The sequence below is a fragment of the Anabrus simplex genome, chromosome 1 (assembly GCF_040414725.1).
Source record: "Anabrus simplex isolate iqAnaSimp1 chromosome 1, ASM4041472v1, whole genome shotgun sequence".
Classification (NCBI taxonomy): Eukaryota; Metazoa; Arthropoda; class Insecta; order Orthoptera; family Tettigoniidae; genus Anabrus; species Anabrus simplex.
This window is the reverse complement of record NC_090265.1, coordinates 454,761,380-454,781,854: the sequence shown is the minus strand read 5'-3', so window position 1 is coordinate 454,781,854 and position 20,475 is coordinate 454,761,380. Positions and strand designations below refer to the sequence as shown.

The 20,475-nt window shown below is 40.9% G+C and overlaps 1 protein-coding gene across 2 annotated transcripts in view; it reads left to right on the top strand.

Annotated features, from left to right (window-relative positions):
- LOC136867255 (uncharacterized) overlaps positions 1 to 20,475 on the top strand; it is a 377,978-nt gene that overhangs the window by 249,528 nt on the left and 107,975 nt on the right. For both annotated transcript variants that reach the window (XM_067144399.2, XM_068225005.1), the window contains exon 3: positions 7,831 to 7,941. In XM_067144399.2, the coding sequence (XP_067000500.2) occupies positions 7,831 to 7,941 (111 nt within the window). The remainder of the gene's footprint in view (positions 1 to 7,830; positions 7,942 to 20,475) is intronic.

The following is a 20,475-nucleotide window of genomic DNA, read 5'->3' as shown; positions in this document are numbered from 1 at the left end:
TAATTTTTAATTTTTTATTTATTTTTTATTTATTTTTATTTTTATTTTTTGATTTATTTATTTATTTGCCTTTTCCTAATTACCTGGGATTGGCATTAATGTGGACTTGAACCAGTTTTACGGCCAGATATCCTTCTTGACTCCAGTGCTATTAATAGGGATGCATTCACTACTGCGTATTTCTGTGGCAGATTGTAAATCAAGATGTGTTTTTAAACTATTACGAACACCTAGCCCTCGACTGGAGGAATTAACGTAACTCATTTAAAATCTCGGCCCGGCTGGTAACCGAACCCTCGGTACTGTAAAACGAAGGCTAATAACACTGACCATTCAGCCAAGGGGATGGACCCATTCCAGACCTCAGTTAAGGATTGAAATCCCTGATTGAACCGGGAATTTAACCTGGGCCCTGTGGGTAAGATGCAGGTTGGCTATCCCTATACCCTTATATTTAAGCGCTCTGAAATTCAGAATACTGCACCAATATTCTAACCCACAATCTTTATCACAGTTCCTAAACGCCTAAGTATCATACACCATCAGTTCATTTCCACATTCGTAGACTTCCTGATGAGGAATCGAACCTTTCAAGCATATTTTATCATCTCGGCTGGGCAGCTGAGATCCTTGCTTCTGAAATATTCACGAAGTTTAAAACAAAGAACATGTCAAGTTGAGGAAGTATGATAAACACTGGGCTGTGGTCATCGGTGCGTAAAGTAACCAGAACAGCAATATTCGCATACATTATCCCATACTCCACGCTCTGCTGCTTCTGATCACCTTACTGCTCGGAGCATCATTGTTGTATTCCTGCTGCGTGAACCTGATGGACCACCTTTCAGAGAAATGCGTGCATCATGATTCTTAAGCTCTTAATTTATTCAAGACTATTAAATCAGAAACCACAACGGTTCTTGAAAATGATCACTATCACAGTAAATTATACATCTCGATAAGCAAATCAAAATACAGATCATACGTTTCCAATTAAAGAATGAATAAAAGTTTTAAATTGTCACAGGCTAATAATAATAATAATAATAATAATAATAATAATAATAATAATAATATGGCCTCTGTTACCATGTGCAACATTTTAATCTGACATCATCATAGCAACCTGTGAATCTATTTTAGGTTCTGGTTTACTCTTCCAGATTGGTGACCTATGGCTGAGTTTTAATTAATTTTGTAGGATGAATGACGAATGTGACAGAGGTCTTTTACGAGCCCACATCGTACGTCATGGAGCGTCGAGATATAATATTTTTTATCGGTCAAAAATCCGACTGCTTCTGCCGAGTTTAAAACCGCGTTCTTGGGATCCAGAAGCTGACACACTACCACTGATCCATATAAGGAGTCATCATAGGTTACATTATAGGGTAGGGATGAATTTTGCAGTGGCTTCCTCATTGAATTTCCACATAGATGATAAGACATTAGAGTTCCGGTGAACACAGCTGGAATTTTTCCCTTCAGAAAATCGTGTGGTATGGGCAGTGGACAATGAGGTTGAAAATTAGATTAAAGAACAAAAAATGATCTAAGGATGTCAAACAAGTTTGACATTAGATGTTTGAAGTAAGTGAATTCAGTGCTGTGCCCAGTTGGTCTCTAGAAGTCGTAAATTATGAGACACAAGTTGTTAGTGAAACGAACATCTTCAAACCTCTGATAAGAAACTGATAGGCCTATTTCGTTGAAAAATGTAAGTAGGAAGTACCATGAAGCAACTCGCCAATCGTTTTTACTAGGTAGATATATACATTATGTTATAATATTACTTGTTTTATTAACCTGAAACAAAACCATGAGCAAGTTTATCGTCCCAATCTCAAATATTGGGAAATGCGTCCATCAATGCAACGTACTCTCACAGATATTTCATGAAAGTGCATCTCCTAGAGTGCTAGCGGGATGCATTTGTTCTTCACCTTTAATAAAGGTTGTGTCTGATGTACTGGCTCTGTATTTCCGAGTCATTTGGTCATTTAAAAATTCTCAGCACTATTTTACACTTGTTAGAAATATACTACACCCATTCTGTTCACAGACAGCATCCTTTAGAGATGTCAATTCTCCTGGATTTATGCCCACATAAATCAAATGAATTCCACACCTTCTTTGGTTACTAAAACAACAATGGTACAGTCATCTCAATACAAGGCATGAAGGTCCCTGGAACAGTGAAGGTAAAGTCTTCACTATACGTAATCCGAGTACTAAGAAAGTTTTGGTGGTTATATCTATATATGGCAGTCTTTTCCCCAGGAAATTAACCTAGTGCATATTTTTTGGATAGACTTAATTGAACTCCAGAGCCGTGTGGCACTCCAGGAGTGGGAGTCTCATGCTTTTCTTCGATTTCCTGACCACAAGCCCGCGTCCTTCCGGGTGCACAGACCATCCTCTGCAGGCCCGTTGCACTGGGCAGAGTAACTCTATGCTAGTCGACTGTGAGACTACACGCTAGTGGAAACACGAGTTCCTCACACTTGAATCGCTCAGTGTTGCCTTCCTACTCTTCTCATTGTTCAAGTCCCAGCTTGTATGGATATGGAACTAGACAGCGTGGTCATTACTTAGACCGCGAGCGTTTCACTGCCCAGCATATGAAAGCTTCTGACAGCCAAGAACACTGCTACTCACTGACCGGGAACATGAGTGATGCATACAATTGCAAGGAGAAGGTGCTATTTGTGAACGGCCACGAACTTGGCCCACTTTCTCTGTTCAATTATACTGGCCAGGTCAACGCAACTCGAGTATTAGGAATTTCTTACAGTCCAATGGATTTTTTAATGCTCAAGTTGTTGAAGCATTAATATCTGCGGCATCAGTCTCTAGAGAGCAAATGGAAAGGCTACAGAAATATATTCTAACATCAAGAGTTTCCATTGTCGTGAATAGTACACACACAGGTAAACACACAAACGCACATAAATATGATTGTAAATAAAGGGTACACATCTCTGCACATGGTTATGAAGGTATTTAGGGGCTGTAGTAAGTATGTAAAGGAGAGGGCATATAAGTCTCTGGTAAGACCTCAACTAGAGTATGGTTTCAGTGTATGGGACCCTCATTAGGATTACTTGATTCAAGAACTGGACAAAATCCAAAGAAAAGCAGCTCGATTTGTTCTGGGTGATTTCCGTCAAGAGTAGCGTTACAGAAATGTTGCAAAGTTTGGGCTGGGAAGACTTGGGAGAAAGGAGATGAGCTGTTTGACTATGTGGTATGTTCCGAGCAGTCATTGGAGAGATGGCGTGGAATGACATCAGTGCAGTAGACGAATAAGTTTGAGTGGTGTCTTTAAAAGTAGGAAAGATCACAATATAAAGATAAAGTTGGAATTCAAGAGGACAAATTGGGGCAGATATTCGTTTATAGCAAGGGGAGTTAGGGATTGGAATAACTTACTAAGGGAGATGTTCAATGCATTCCCAATTTCTTTGCAATCATTTAAGAAAAGGCTAGGAAAACAACAGATAGGGAATCTGCTACCTGGGCGACTGCCCTAAATGCAGATCAGTATTGACTGACTGATAGTGGAGTACCTCAAATGGATGAGCACTCACTTGTCTCTTGCGCTCAAAATGCCGGAATTGAATTCTGGCAGACAATAATATGTTCAAGCGTATGCGCAAACAGACGACTTTTACATTTGTCGTTGTTGTTGTTGTTGTTGTTGTAAAAAAACAAATGTTTGATATCTCCTTGATACACGTTTGCTTTTAGTTTGAACATATTGCAAGACAGCCAAGGGCCATGATGAACTCAGTGGTTTAGCTACTGATTTCTCACTCAGAACACTGAGTTTTGAATCCCAGTCGATCCTCTGTTAAGATTTTAATCTCAAAGATCACGTGGCATCAGGAAGGTCATCCAGCCTTAAAACCCAGGCAAAACCAAATGAGCCGGTGTGGCTCCAGCGATCCTATAAATAGTTGAGATAAGCTGAAGAAAGTATATTGCAAGAGACTGCCTCAGTAAGGCGAAATTCTTAAGCGAAGAGCACTTTGAAATCCACGGAACAAACCCCTGTGGATGGGGGCGGTAGAATAACATTCACGGTATCCAGAGCCTGTCATAAGAGGCAACTGAAAGGGGCCCCAGGGGCTCTCAACTTGGGAGCGTGGGTTGGTGACTACGGGGCTCTTAGCCGACTCCTGGCATTGCTTCCACCTACTTGTGACAGGCTCCTCACTTTCATCTATCCTATCCGACCTCCATTAGTCAACTCTTTTTCTTTTCCGACCCTGATGGTATTAGAGCACTCGAGGCCTAGCGAATTTTTCATTTTCACGCCATTCCTAGCCCTTATCTTTCTCTGGCCGATACCTTCATTTTTCGAAGTTTCGGACCCCTTCCATTTTTTATCTATTAGTTATATAGAGGACGGCTGCCTAGTTGTACTTAATCTTAAAACAATGATCACCACCACTCCACGGGACAGAAGACTATGTTCCATTCGCTTTTTGCGACAAAAGCGTTACAAACTGTAAACAGCTGTTCCTGATTAATGTAGTCGTATTACCGATGTCTCCCGTCGAGAATTCTTATTTAATTTCTCGTTAAGAAAACCAGACGAAAGTGGTGATCGTAGTGTAAAGTTGTCGCCAATGGATGTATACAGTTTGGCGAATTTCTTTTTTACAATTTTCTTTACGTCGCACCGACACAGATAGGTCTTATGGCGACGATGGGATAGGAAAGGCCTAGGAGTGGGAAGGAAGCGGCCGTGGCCTTAATTAAGGTGCAGCCTCAGCATTTGCCACGTGTGAAAATGGTAAACTAAGGAAAACCATCTTCAGGACTGCCGACAGTGGGGTTAGAACCCGTTATCTCCCGGATGCAGGCTCACCATTGCGCGCCCCTAACCGCATTGGCGTATACTATACTGCTAATAATAAGAGTTGGTGTCTGACATTTCTTAGAGGGAGGTCCGTTTACTGCCTGCCGAGGCTGGATAAAGGGAGTGGCTGCGTGGTTGCCATGGAAGCGAGGGTGGGGCGACTGCGGTTGCCATGGATATCACACTTCAGGGCAACTCGTCTTGCTGGGAGTTGCCAAACCTGTCACTGTCACTGATAAGAACCTGATTGTTTGTACAAGAGTGATCGCAAATGGGACGACACCGCCTGGCCAGGTAGTCTACAACAGATCACAGCGGTCAGAATGAAGGAGGGAACAAGTGAGCCGGAAGCGAGGGGTAAGAGTATGTAGAAAGGAATGCTGGAATGTGGCAACATCGTGAAACGGCACGTGCAGTGCTCCTCCCTCCAACCTTACCTGTCGGACATTGTAACCGTACAACATGGTTACAGATTCTATTCAGTATTTATTATTATTATTATTATTATTATTATTATTATTATTATTATTATTATTATTATTATTATTATTATTATTATTATCATTATTATTATTATTATTATTATTATTATTATTATTATTATTATTATTATTAACCCGATTCATTAGATTTTATATATTCTGTTTCTCATCACTTAGACTGTAATAATTAGGTATCACGTATATTATTGTATTTAATCATAGGTTAAGTGAATATGTTTGTAATTATTCTGTATTGTAGTAAGTGAGATTTGTTGGTTTCATATTGTCATGCTGTGGCTTGTAACTTTGGCTAGATGAGCTGGCATAGTATTTTGCAATCGAGGCTATGTTTAGCTGTGCAAGGAGTTTTCCCGGTGACGCATTCGGCATAGTCATTCTTGGACCGCTTGGGTACGCTTAGACGACACATGACTGATGACATCAGTGCGTGGACACGTGATTGCGACCAAGTGTCAGTATTCGCCAGCTACTGTATGTGGAAGTGGAAGGGATGAACAGTGAGTGGGGAGATGAGTCGTCATCGCGAGGTGATATAAGGTGATGCTTCGATGGGGAGAGGTATTCTGTTCTTACTCAGTTCATAAGCAGTTGATATTGTGGAGATCATATGTAACAGTCTGATGTATCAAATGGAAGAAGTGGTCTTAGTGTGATGGTCAGAGCTAAGAGTTGTGTTTTCAAGAGGTAATCATCGAGGAAGTCTACAAGTGGTGCTTGTATCCGAGCAGAGACGGGTACTATGCTGATAAAGAAACATCATTTTCTTGTGAGGATGGACTTCACAAGGTGCTTCAAGAATATTTTACAATTTCTTATAATATATTGAGTGGACGTAATTACATTGGAGCTCCCTACACGCGTACATGGTATGTAGGCCAACTCCTTGTGACATAAGAAGATTACAGCAGACGGCTCCCGACTTCAGCTCACAGGTTTTCCCAAGAATTTCAAGTTCAACAGCGGTGTATGCAGACTACAGGTAATTAAAGCATCAGCCATGTTATGCATTCATAACATGAAGAAGAGTGTAATCAGCGGCGATATCACATCTCACTTCAAGTTCATGCCAATAGCTTTTTTTGTTTAGATTAAATTTTCCTTTTCTTTGTACCGCAAATCTCACGATATATTTCTTTTGTTAAATTAAAAGACGTAAATGATTGTTCATTGTGACGTAAATTTAGTCATAAACTCAGTTTTATTTTTAATTATAATAAGTGATTCCAGTTCCATGTACAATCCTCAATTGTGGAAATGCAACAGTAATTTAATATTGTCCTGATCCATATCCCTGTATATTGCCAGATATGTGAGTTTATCACCTCACGCCTTGAGATAATTGATATAAGAGGTATGCTCTACCGAATTTTGTTGTTTTTCTTAAAAAAGCAACTGGCGCTCAAACAAATGTTATTTATATTATGTGGAAGATATGAAGGTATAAGAGTAGTGGTCGGAGTAGCTACAACATCAACTCTTATTATTAGCAGTATAGCATATGAATGAGGCATATACATGAGGAAATACCACAACACACTAATTTCATTTCAGTATTATGCAGTTGTGTTACTAAGATGACAATATGGTGATACATTTTGTTATTTGTGACTTTTTTACAATGTATTCAGATGTTTGCCATTACAAAGGAGCAGAAAAAAGATCTGCAAGATATGCTGAAGTAGTTGGAGTACCGACCGAGCTACGCGCCCCGAACCGCGCAGTCAACTCGCTCGGCAAAAGCATTATTTAGTGCATGCATTACGGTGGGTTTGTCAGACTGATGTGTAGTACGACATTCTGGTTCAGTGAGGAAAGCGACGGGAAGGTAACTCACTCCTCATTTCCCTAGTACGCCTCTTCAGTGAAACTGGACTGTCCTTGACAGCTGATGGCAGTGCTGCTGGGGATTCAATCAGGGATGAAGTGAGATTTAATACGATAATAAATATTTGATTGTAGGCTTAATGAATATCAACTTTAGAAGGATTTAAACAAAATACTCTGTAATCTGAACTCACCTCTCACTTAAAAAAGATGTTCATGAAGCTTTGTGAAATGCCAACCATAGGGAAATTGTTATTATACTCTTGGCTTTGACGAAATGAAAGTGACTGATGTTTGAGCAATGCTAGTAATGCCTGCACCGGACGAGTTGGCCGTGCGGTTAGGGGCCCGCAGCTGTGAGCTTGCATCCGGGAGATAGTGAGTTCGAGCCCCACTTTCGGCAGCCCCGAAGATGGTTTTCCTTAGTTTCCCATTTTCACACGTGGCAAATGCTGGAGCTGTACCTTAATTAAGGCCACGGCCGCTTCTTTCGCACTCCTAGACCTTTCCTATCCCATCGTCGCCACAAGACCTATCTGTGTCTGTGCGACGTAATGCCAATTCTAAAAAGAGTAATGCCTGCGGTATAAAATAATACTTTTTTATATTTTACAATGAGCTTTGTTGTCATTTCAGATGGGGAAACTTGGTGAACCAAAGCTGTCCTCTCGCCACATCGAAGACCTGAACGCTAAAAACCACAAAAATCTCACTATTAACGTCCACAAACAAAGCGATGAGGAAATGGTGAGTAATATTATTTCAACTTCCCGTGGCAAGTAAAAAAGGGTATAAAATTATTGATGTTTAATGTTATCACATTCTAGCACCTCGCGCTCAGGGACAGGACCTAGTGAATTCATTTCAAGACATTTCAGGAATGTTCTACTTATCTAGGAAGTTGAGTGTAAAACGTAGTTTATAATCATTGAAATTTTCCTTGTAGTCTGAAGTACGTGAATTTTGAGAAGATGCTTTGTGTCAAAATTAACTTATGAATTCATGCAAGCAGGAGGCCTAAATTATAGCCAGATATGATTTACAGTACTGTAACCGAAAACATCGAAGTGAACAAGAGAAGTAGTCGCATGGATTACTCGTAACAGGGGGAATTATTCGGAGTTATCGATTGTGAAAACGCCGGCTGCGAAGCTCAGACGGTAGAGCGCTGGCCTTCCAAGCTCAAGTTGGCGGACTCGATCCCAGCTCAGTCTGGTGGTATTTGAAGGTGCTTAAATACGCCAAACTCATGTAGGTAGATTGTCGGCAGGTAAAAGAACACCTGCGGGATAACATTCCGGCACCTTGGTGTCTTTGTAAACCGTAGAAGTAGCCAGTGGGACGTTAAACTATTATTATTATTATTATTATTATTATTATTATTATTATTATTATTATTAAATCCCAACACCAAAATGGAATTGTGTTAGATAAAGGAAATTTGGGAGGCGTGTTCGCACATCTGAAAGATGATGCCTATTCAAATTTGCGCGCTAGTCGACAAAGTGTAGTAGCGCCATATGACGTTTCAGAGCAGGTTTGCTTTAAATACGCTCTGTGCACTTCGTGAGCGTTTTAGTTATCGTCCGGTGTAAACGTTGTGAAGTAGGTGAGAGTCAAACATGCCTTCAAGAAGACGAAGAAGGAAGTATCAGTAGTTTATACTGAGTTTGAACGAGGCCATGTAATAGGGCCACGGGGAGGTGAATGATTTTTCCGCGATATCGGCGTATCAGCCTTCAGTTCAGAAGGTCCTGGGTTCGATTCCCGGTCGAGCCAGTTAGTTTAGCTGTATCTGGTAAATTCCTCAGGCTCGGTAACTGGATGTTTCTGTCCATCTCAATACATACCTCTTCATGTATGTCATACCACACATCACTTTACCAAGCACCACAGACACACGCAGTAGTCCATACGTTCCTCCTCACAGAGCTGGCGTCAAGAAGGATATTCGGCTGTAAAATGTGGCCATTTTTATATGCATGCAGCCCCCAAATAATTGTGAAATCTCAAAGTATGCGTGTTTTTAAGTGTAAGAGAGGGCCAAATGCCCTAACAGCCGTTTTATGAAGAAATGAAGTGCCAAGTTACGATGTAATGTAACTCACACGGGTATTCTTCTCCTCACCACTCCTAAGACTTACAGGACATATCCTCTTGCCAAGAGTAATAAGAAGCTATTATGGTTCAAAGCAAATTAAGGTAAAATGTTGTATTTTAGTGAAGTACAGTAACTACTTTGTTAATAAACCTGCTGAGTGTTTGAAGTCGTTTGCGCAAATGTACTTGTTGCAGCAGGATTGTCGCAAGGTAATACTTTACCTTCAAGAGATAAGATATGTCTTTCTTTTTTCTCGAGAGAATATGATGGTTCTTGTCAAGACAGCAAATATTTTTTTTTTCAGTTGCATAACCGTCAAATAACTAATAATTATTTGGCAGCTGTTCATGATGAAGTAACCTTGTAGCAGTCGATCTCCGGGCATTATGGAATGAAACTGCAATACTCTGGATACAATCAAGGTTCTGGTAACAAATGTGGTAGTCAAATTGCCCTTCTTACTACGGTAATAATAATGCGTTGTTCAATGATCTAAGGGATAGCATATCTGAACCGGTATTAAAAAGAAATGTAAGCAGCGGTTCTTGGACGGATTAAGTTGAGTGCAAATACATGAATTGTATTTTTCTGCTGTATTATTTCACTCCCTGTCACTACTTTTCGAGCTAAATTTGTTTTTATTGACACATTAGGGCAATTTTCTTTATTCTAGGTTATTTCATTTATTTTATTTTATTTTATTTTATTTTATTTTATTTTATTTTATTTTATTTTATTTTATTTTATTTTATTTTATTTTATTTTATTCCTTTTCTAAAATGTATATTTATAACTATGTGTACAGTTTAGCATTTGTGTGTGTGTTCTTTTTGTTAAACTGTACCGGTATATACGTTACATTAAGACATGATTTGGCAGAATAACAAGCTTCTTAGCTTGAGTCATGTTATGTAAATAAAGGAATAATAATATAAACGTCACCTAAATTATGTAGTTTAATTGCTTAATTTGAAATTGGCTTCGAAAGGATGTTAAAAAAACGAGACACGACAGTAAGGAGCATGGAGTAAAATGTTATCACTGTACTTAACACGTCTGTCGATCAAGTCATTAGCCCGGAGGCTAGTTGGATCCTCGGATAGCACCACCGAAAGTTATTCAGCTATAAGAAAACAGCAAAACCGATCGTGGTGCCATACTGAGGCGTACTGGGCACAGACGTTGAATAAAGTCTAATCGTGCCTAGCCAAGAAATGCGCTGACTCCGATGACTTTATCCTTCATCGCCAAGGGTTCACATTCTTGGACAGTTGAAATCTCGATAATAAGATATTTAGTGACTAAACAGCTCTGACAGAAATGAGCATTAGAAATTCCAACCCAAAGTAGCTGAGTAGCTGTACCCTACAGTAGGCAGCACGAAAATATTTATGGGAAAACCGAGACCTTTTCACATAAAATGTTAGATATACTGACATTATTAAATAAAGAAGGAGTGACTTAAATTTCTTTTAATGGAGCAGTCCGCGTGGGTTCTAGATCCTTGAAGCACGCCTACGTGCATTTGAGTTCTTATTGCACCACGTGTAATGAAGTGTCCACCAACTGTCCTTACGTCTTGTTACCTAGGCCAGTTACATCCATCACAGGACCACCTCAAGCTTCAGGTCGTTTAACTCTCGGCTACGGCTTGAGAAGCTGACGAGTCCTTCACTGTAATCCAGGGAGAAATCACTTTGTTATTGGTTTTACGTCGTATCGACTCAGCCAATTCTTACGGGGCCGATGCGACAAGACGGGGCTAGGACGCGGAAGGAAGCATTTGCCTGGTGTGAAAATGGGAAACCATAGACCACCAACAGTGGAACTCGAACCCACTGTCTTCTATCTTAAGATAGCAGCTACACAGCCCGGGCCGTGAAACAAACTCGTTCGGTAGGGAGGCACCGCACCTGGTCCTTCCGGACTTGAATTCTGCTACCAAGAATGTAAGATTGTGTTGAGAGTGCACTCTGCTGCAGACAACACAGTTGAGAAAATATTGTGCTATTATTCCACTCTTTTTCTTCTTCCTGGTCCCCTTCCAATTATTTGAGGTCATCACTGTACGTGGATTGAACCCAGTTTTGCGGTTGGATGCCTTTTGCCCGTATGTTAGGATGTGATCACTATTTATATGGTGGTTGGTAGTGTGAAGAGCCGGCCCCGTGGTGTAAGGGTAGCGTGCCTGCCTCTTACCAGGAGACCCCCGGTTCGATTCCCGGCCAGGTCAGGGATTTTTACCTGGACCTGAGGGCTGGTTCGAGGTCCACTCAGCCTACGTTTTTAGAATCGAGGAGCTAGCTGACGGTAAGATAGGGGCCCCGGTCTAGAAAGCCAAGAATAACGGCCAAGAGGATTCGTCTTGCTGACCACACGACACCTCGTAATCTCCAGGCCTTCGGGCTGGGCAGCGGTCGCTTGGTAGGCCAAGGCCCTTCAAGGGCTGTAGTGCCATGGGGTTTGGTTTGGTTTTTGGTAGTGTGAAGTATTGTACGTAAATAATGAGAAGTGTATTGAGACGAACACAAACACCTACTCTTCGAGCCTGAGGAATTAACCATATACAGCTTAAATGCTCGACCCAGCCGTAGAGGTGGGGACGGAGCGAGTAATACCGATGAGTAATCCGGTTGTAGCGGTAGAGCGCACCACCGATCCCCTCCGCTTACAACTGTAAGTACTCGCGGAGGACCAGAGCACAGTGTAGCGCACGACAAGTGTTTAACAAGGACAGACCACGACGTTGAGATCACGGATCATCTTCAAATTTTGTAAACTTTTAGTAGTCTATTAGGACAAGATAATGTGCAAATAGTAAGGCGTACTATTAAAGCGTTTTCAAGAAAATAGCAAGAGAATTTTCGCGTCGAATGTGTACCGGTGCGTTGCAGTCAGGAGCACGAGGTGGCGATGGTCGAGTGGTTAGCGTTAAAGCTCCGTAATCGCTGGATCACTGGATCGAGTCTCGCTTTTCACTTTTTGTTTTTCAACACTGGTCATATTCTTTCATATATATTGCAGGTCAGAGCGTCCAGGTGCAAAGCAGTTCCGGGTACCTTACTCGATTTCACTGTCAAGTATGAGGGATTTCACAAATCGCGACAGGCATACCTTTTCAGGAATACTTTATGCATTGGGCCGTTTACTTGTTGATAATTATAAATGATATATTTGTTTTGTAGTCCACCTCTGTCGTGGAGTGGTTCGTGTGATTGGCTGCCACCCCCAGATGCCCGGGTTTGATTCCCGGCTCTGCCACGAAATTTGAAAAGTGGTACAAGGGCAGGAACGGGGTCCACTCAGCCTCGGGAGGTCACCTGAGTAGATGGGGGTTCGATTCCCTCCTCAGCCATCCTCGAAGTGGTTTTCCGTAGATTCCCATTTATTTCTCCTCCGGGTAAATGCCGGGATGTAGGCCCCTACCTAATGTAAGGCCACGGCCACTTCCTTCCCTCTTCCTTGCCTATCCCTTCCAATCTTCCCATCTCTCCACAAGGCTCCTGTTCAGCATAGCAGGTGAGGTCACCTGGGCGAGGTACTGGTCATCCTACCCAGTTGTATACTCGACCCAAACTCTCGCGCTCCAGGACACCGCCCTTGAGGCGGTAGAGGTGGGATTCCTCGCTGAGTCCGAGGGAAAAACCGACCCTGGAGGGTAAACAGATAAATAAATAAAGAAAGAAAGAAAGAAAGAAAGAAAGAAAGAAAGAAAGAAAGAAAGAAAGAAAGAAAAATATTTTTTGTAATGATAAACATTAGTAAAGAGCCAAATAACATTGGAAATCCAATAACGTTCATGCAAATATACCTTTTTTTCAGTATATTACCTTTGAATTGTAATGTATATGAAAGAATTTGACCAGTGTTGAAAAACAAAACAACACGCGGGACTCGATCCAGCGAGCCAGCGCTTACGGAGCTTGAACGCTAACCACTCGACCACCACCGTTTCACGCAATGATCGCAACGCACCGGTACATATTCGACGCGAAAACTTATCTTCAGATTTTCTCGAGAACGCCTTAGTAGTACACCTTACTACTTGCACATTATCTTGTCCTAATGGACTACTAAATGTGTACAAAGTTTGAAGATACTCCGTGATCCGAACGTCGTGGCCACCCCTTGTAAGAGTATTATGCCTGTATTCAGTCTGTGTTTCTTAATTTGCGTCTATATTTCCTCCGCTTGTTGTGGTTTGTAGATAATACAAAGCATAGTAGATAATAATTGTGGCATTAGTTTGATATTTAATCCCATTTTGAGATGGTATTCATGTTTTAGAAAATTTAAGGAATTGCATAAATTTTTACAGAAATTTGTACCACAAATGCCACGAAAACCGTCTGATGCATGGGATTTCTTTGAAATTACTGGTGATAAAAATAAGCAAAATGCAAATTTTGCGGCCGCATTTACTTGACGGGTGGTGGCGTATCAAATTTGTGGGATTATATCAAGAGGCATCACAAGGATGAAATGCGCAGGTCGGCTTCTCCAGCAGAAAGCAACATTGCTGTATTCAGCGAAATGGTTATGTTGTGAGAAAAGGGCATTGAATTTACGTTGCCATACCAATAACGTATTTAAACGTGCCGCCACATTACATTCACTCGGTAGTTTACTCGGTACTACCGGGTGATGACGTCACAACAACTGCTCCGCTCCGCTCCGTCCCCACCACTACCCAGCCGGGTATCTAAACCAGATTCCTCTGAACCGAAGGCCAGTACACTGACCACCCAGCCAAGAAGCTGGATGGAAATATTATCCCTGTTATGAACATAAGTAAATTCGGCTCTCTAACTTTTGTATATCACTTCATGTCTACGTTGCAATTTAGCATGTAGAATATAGCACCTACAATTCGATGATAATAATAATAATAATAATAATAATAATAATAATAATAATAATAATAATAATAATAATAATAATAATAATAATAATAATAATAATAATAAGAAGAAGAAGAAGAAGAAGACGTAGTAATAAATATTACTGTAGAAAATATGTCGTGCCTTTTTCAGCGTATTATCATCAGTCACTATCAATCCACTGCTGGATGAAAGCCTTTTCCAACCTCTTCCATAGTTCGCGATCCTTGGCCAGCTTTAACCAATCATTCCCCGGGAATGACCCTTTTCGAAATCCTACTTGTTCTCTCCTTTGTGAAGCATTAGGAAACATTAAAAACATGGTGTACATCATTGAAAGCTAACTAAGAGGAACATAATGTTTAACAAGATTTAATATATGTTACGAACCAAAGATATTTGTTAACTCATCTTCAACCATGTAATTATTTCTCTCTTTGTTTCTTTCATCGCACATTCTCAGGCGTTAACGGAGTGTTTCCTTTGATGAGGAATTAATTATTCCAATAAAGCCGCTTTGTTTCTCGCCTTTCACCAGGAGGCCGTGTTCCGAAATTCATCAGTGTAAGACTACGAAACTGAAAATCATGTCCCAGTGGTTTTGCTAATAAAAGATAATATGAACATTTTTTTTTTATGAATAAGGAGGAAGACTGCGTTCACCGTTGCGGGAAATATCCTTATTACAGGTAGTTGTACCTTGATCTAACTGCTCTTGAACTTCATGTTAGGCAACAGCGAAAGTGACCATTAATTAGTTTTCTCCTGGTTATATTGACTCATAAATAATAGTGGAAGTGTAAAGATGATCTCCACTTATCGGTCCTAAAGTTCGTGTTAGTTATCAGCGGAGCTACAAAGAAATACTAGTCCATTCACGGAACTCGGAATGACAGAGAAACTTGATTTTAAGCTGCTGGTAATAAATAAATAAATAAATAAATAAATAAATAAATAAATAAATAAATAAATAAATAAATAAATAAATAAATAAATAAATAAATCTATATAAATAAAGTTTTAGGGCATCCGCTGTCTGTAATTTCGTTTGTTTTGCCAATTTTTCAGATATTTATCCGTTTTAGGTCAACTCAAGACCGAATCGGTGGTTTTTATTTTTAGTGTCTGTTTGTCTGTTTGTTCCACCACCACAGCGAAACGGCTGGATAGATCTCAACCAAACTTCATATTTGGGTTATACTCATCCCGAGGAAGGTTTAGATATGCATATCATATTAAAATCTTTGAATAGACGGGGGATTTATAGGAAAACCAAAATGGTTTTCCTCCATTTTCTCTTATACTATTGATTTTATGTAAACTCCGTGGACCGTATGTGAAAAGCATCTTCATTATAAACAACTTTCGTTTTGTTCATAATTTACTTACTCTTCAAATGACGGAGAAATTTACTATTTTCTGTGGGTGTCATGCTCTGCACTGAGTGACCGACAGACCGATAACGAACCTACAGTTTACCATGGCAACGTCTCTGACTGCATGCCAGCAGGGAAGTAACGTATTGCCATTTTCCTCACCATGCCTTTAAATTCGTGGTTGTTCCTTGGGTAGAAGGCAAGAGAGGCGTCAATCGGCCATTCTGCGGGATATTGGCGGAATATCGTTGGTGGTTATAACCGTCCTCGAATAGCTCAAGTAAAAACACCATTACTCATAATATCTGTTTACCTAAGAATCTCTGCGCCTAAATTTCTCCTCTGTTACCGCTTTCTTATATCCATAACTCACACCAGTATAATTTATTGAGGGGCATCTGATTTCCCAATACATTCACTTGGTATTTACATATTTGTCGTCATCCGCCTATCCTCAGTTATAATCCATTTTCTATTTTATCTGTTTACCTAAAAACATGTTATTGTTTGGCACACTTATGGGAAAAATGCAATCATGACATTGGGCAGGCATACTGGCATGACCAGTGGCTATATGTTCGCAAAATTTTATGATTCCAGGGTCACGTGAGTATCAAAAAAATATAGTAGTATGTGAAAACTGTACCAAATTTCACTCCATTCAATGAATAACTGAATCTAATGCATAAATATAGGAGAAACGGGAAAATGTCACAGGACCAACCATGTAGAACACTGAATGAGTCGTCTGATGGTGAAGTCCGTTTGTAGGTGCAATTTAATATAGTCCTATTCACTGCATTTAAAGTAATTTACGGAGAAATCCGTATACAATGTAGAATACCGTACGAAGCACGGGTACATTTGCTAATAAATAAATAAATAAATAAATAAACTGTGGGAGGCATTCTGAGTGTTACCTTCCTCATTCTTCCCCGATGGTCTAGGGCGGGCGCACCCCTTCGCACGTACACTCTGTGCGTTCGTCCAAACAGCAGCCCTGATCAAAGTCGAAGTGGCTTGTGATAGATTCATAAATCGCTCACTTTCAAATTCTTCATAACGCTGAAATTCGACACCAAAACCCCCTGGTCATCACTGTGTATTACTGTAACCACGAAACCAAAGAAATATACATGAAGAGAAGTGGTCATTGTCCCTTGGTCAGGTCCTTTTCCTTTCCGACCCCAGCGGTAATAGGCTTATGAGAGCTAGAAAGAGTCTAAGTTCACCACCTTTTATAGTCATTGTATTTCCTTAGATGAGGAATTCATTATTCCAATAAAGCGGCTTTGTTGCTCGTCTTTCACCAGGAGGCCGTGTTCCGAAACTCATTAATGTAAGACTACGAAATTGAAATTCTTGTCCCAGTGGTTCTGATTCCATATTAAACTATTGCTCCAACGACTTTAATCACAAATAACTCCAGGTTTGCATAATGTATTTCCTTGATTCGTCGAGGCCTAGTATGTATTCCTGTTCCTACTTTGTTAATTTTGCACGGGCTGATAATGTCACTAGCTTTCTTAAAACATCAATTACTACCAACACGAATCCACAGCGAAGTACATGAAACCCTTCCTTTCTTGGAAAAAATAGCGTATGGCTTCTATAGTGCCGGGAGTGTCCGAAGACAAGTTCGGCTCGCCACATGCAGGTCTTTTGATTTGACTCCCGTAGGCGACCTGCGTGTCGTGATGAGGATGAAATGGTGATGACGGCGACACATACACCCATCCCCCGTGCCAGCGAAATTAACCAATTATGGTTAAAATTCCCGATCCTGCCGGGAATCGAACCCGGAACCCTTGTGACCAAAGGCCAGCACGCTAAACATATAGCTATGGAATCGGACCCATTCTTGGAGGATGAGGTATTTATGTATTATTTCTAGTGGTTCACGCAGTTCGCCTTCGGCTTCAGTTCCCATAAGCGAGTTTGATTGCGGTTGAGATAAGAGCTTGTTTAAAGGTAAACGTACTAACAATAACATGCACCATTTCGAACGTCTTTGCTTTTGTTAAGACAATTAGAACTTAGAAGCTATTATTATTATTATTATTATTATTATTATTATTATTATTATTATTATTATTATTTTAAAATAGTTGACTGAATGATAGCTGATTGGCTTCTTCACTTGCTTCCCATCAGAACTGCCGTCGTCAGTGCAAATGAGATTTTTGAACTGGAGACTGCATGTGGTTGAGATTTCACGTAAGACTGTAGGACCTATAACTTATGACCGAAAGTTAAGTCACGTAAAATATTAAGCTTGTATATCGTATAAATTAAACTCGCTCAGGATTTACCATCAATTACTTTCCAAGGCCGTCTACGAAGAAGACACTATAGACACCATCATAAACAATTTCAGCTTGAATTGCTTTCACTTTTTCTCTCTCTCTCTCTCTCAAGAACGGAAGTGGAAGATCCTTTCCCTTTCGAAATTCTGTCTCACATTTCATTTGAAACACAGTTCTGCTCGGCCCTTGAAGAGGCAGTAAATGAACCGGTCTTCTCATCCATGCATGGTGGACAAGTGTGTTTCTGTGTTAGCGACAGGTGAGGTGTGGTGGAACGCTCTGGAGAAAGCATCTTCCTGAATATTTCATGGGCTTGAAATTACATGCTAAGAAAGGCGATGTCAGTGATTGTCGTTCTAGTTTAATTTAGAGACTTGAGGCAACCCATTCATTATACTAGACTTAACTAAAGTTGGCGTCTGACAGGTAAGGTTGGTGGGAGGAGCATTGCACGTGCCATTTCACGATGTTGCCACATTCCAGCATTCTTTTCTACATGGTCTTACCCCTCGCTTCCGGCTCACTTGTTCCCTCCTTCATTCTGAACGCTGTGATCTGTTGTAGACTACCTGGCCAGGCGGTGTCGTCCCATTTGCGATCACTCTTATACAAACAATCAGGTTCTTATCAGTGACAGTGACAGGTTTGGCAACTCCCAGCAAGACGAGCTGCCCTGAAGTTTTATCTCCATGGCAACCGCAGTCGCCCCACCCTCGTTTCCATGGCAACCACACAGCCACTCCCTTTATCCCGCCTCGGCAGGCAGTAAACGGACCTCCCTCTAAGAAATGTCAGACGCCAACTCTTATTATTAGCAGTATAGTCTTCGAGCCAAATGGTTAGACTTACACTTCTACAGATACCATAAGGGTCCTAGCTATGATAAAGGCTTAAATGAACACATAGTAAAAGTAAGAAGCTTTAAATTAACACATAGTAATAGTGAGAAGACTGGCCCCGTGGTGTAGGTGTAGCGTGCCTGCCTCTTACCAGGAGGCCCCGGGTTCGATTCCCGGCCAGGTCAGGGATTTTTTACCTGGACCTGAGGGCTGGTTCGAGGTCCACTCAGCCTACGTGATTAGAATTGATGAGCTATCTGACAGTGAGAATAACGGCCAAGAATAATGGCTGGGAGGATTCGTCGTGCTGACCACACGACACCTCGTAATCTTCAGGCCTTCTGGCTGAGCAGCGGTCGCTTGGTAGGCCAAGGCCCTTCAAAGGCTGTAGTGCCATGGGGTTTTTAATAGTGAGAAGCCTTACTCGTAGCTAGGGCCCGCGTGGTACCCGAAATAAGTAAGCGTGAGTCGAATCATCTGGATCGAAGATTGAGAGAGATACCTATGATCCCCGGTCTCCAAAATATGGCCCGCAGGTCTCATCTGGACGAACGAGTTTAAGGAGGCCCGCGGCTTGCGAAAAGATTTGTTAAATTGAATGGCAAGAAAGGATGAACGTAATTCACGATTTCCACTCTTGATTGTGATAAAATATAGAGCTTTTCCTTTGTTGAAGTTCATATCAAAATACAGGGGTAACTTGAGTGATCGACATTAAAACTATTATTATTATTATTATTATTATTATTATTATTATTACCGTATTTTTGTGGTAGTTAGAGGTGAAAGAAGGTGCGGGGGTGAACAGGTCTCAGGCAACGAAATTAAAGTTAATTCAAAATTTAACAAGGTTATATTTTCTTTGTAAAATTCAGAAATAACACGAATGGCAGGTACAGAGTAGCAAGGCAACAAAAGTACAATTACAGTATTTACAGGATTTGGGCTTCGAGCCCCGAACGCGCAATTCTTGGGCAACTAGCCCAACTTTACCTCAAAACAAGATTTAACAGAGGGGCAGAAAACCCCATTCATGCCCAGGAGCACTTGCTCTAAATTACACACAAAAGCCTCCTCGAGGCATACAACACTCAATTTTCGAGAAAGAGCCACTCGCTCTCAACTTTAAGCCTATCAAAGGCCACACCAAACTCCACCTTCAAGTTGTCCTCTAAGGACATAGACACAGGGGTAAAATACCCAACCTACTGAGGCCTATTAAGTGAGAAAAAGGTTAATTACATGACCTCTAAAATAACAATTTGAGAGGAGGCGATCTGCACTCCTAATACATTTTGTTTAAAACCTAATCTGGCTCTAGGCCGCTAATGCAAGGGCTAATCCCATACTACAGAGGTGACTTTAGAAAAGAACAATTTACATTACATTAAGGAAGAATCGGTTGTGAAAAATAAGTTCACCTCAAAACAATATGAGTGGGAGCTCGAGAGGGTTAAGCACTCTCTATCCCAATATGTGACTTTAAAAGAAAATAGAGCTAAGAGTCGTTACATTTTAGGGAAAAGTTACATGGTGGAAACGCTTCGGACCCGCCCCGAGAGTTAAACTGCTGAGCTAGCAAGAAAAGAAGTTATTAACCGGCCATTACCTGGTTGTTGAACTGCTGCCCGGAGAAAGAGGCGCTTCCCGCCCCCTGCTATGTACTTTACACACTGAAAGATGGTACTGAAGTGGCGCAGAGACCCTAAAATCAGCAGTTTATATACTCTCGCGGAATGTTCGAGGCGTTTCAGGAAAGGAAACACCCGCCCACAATCA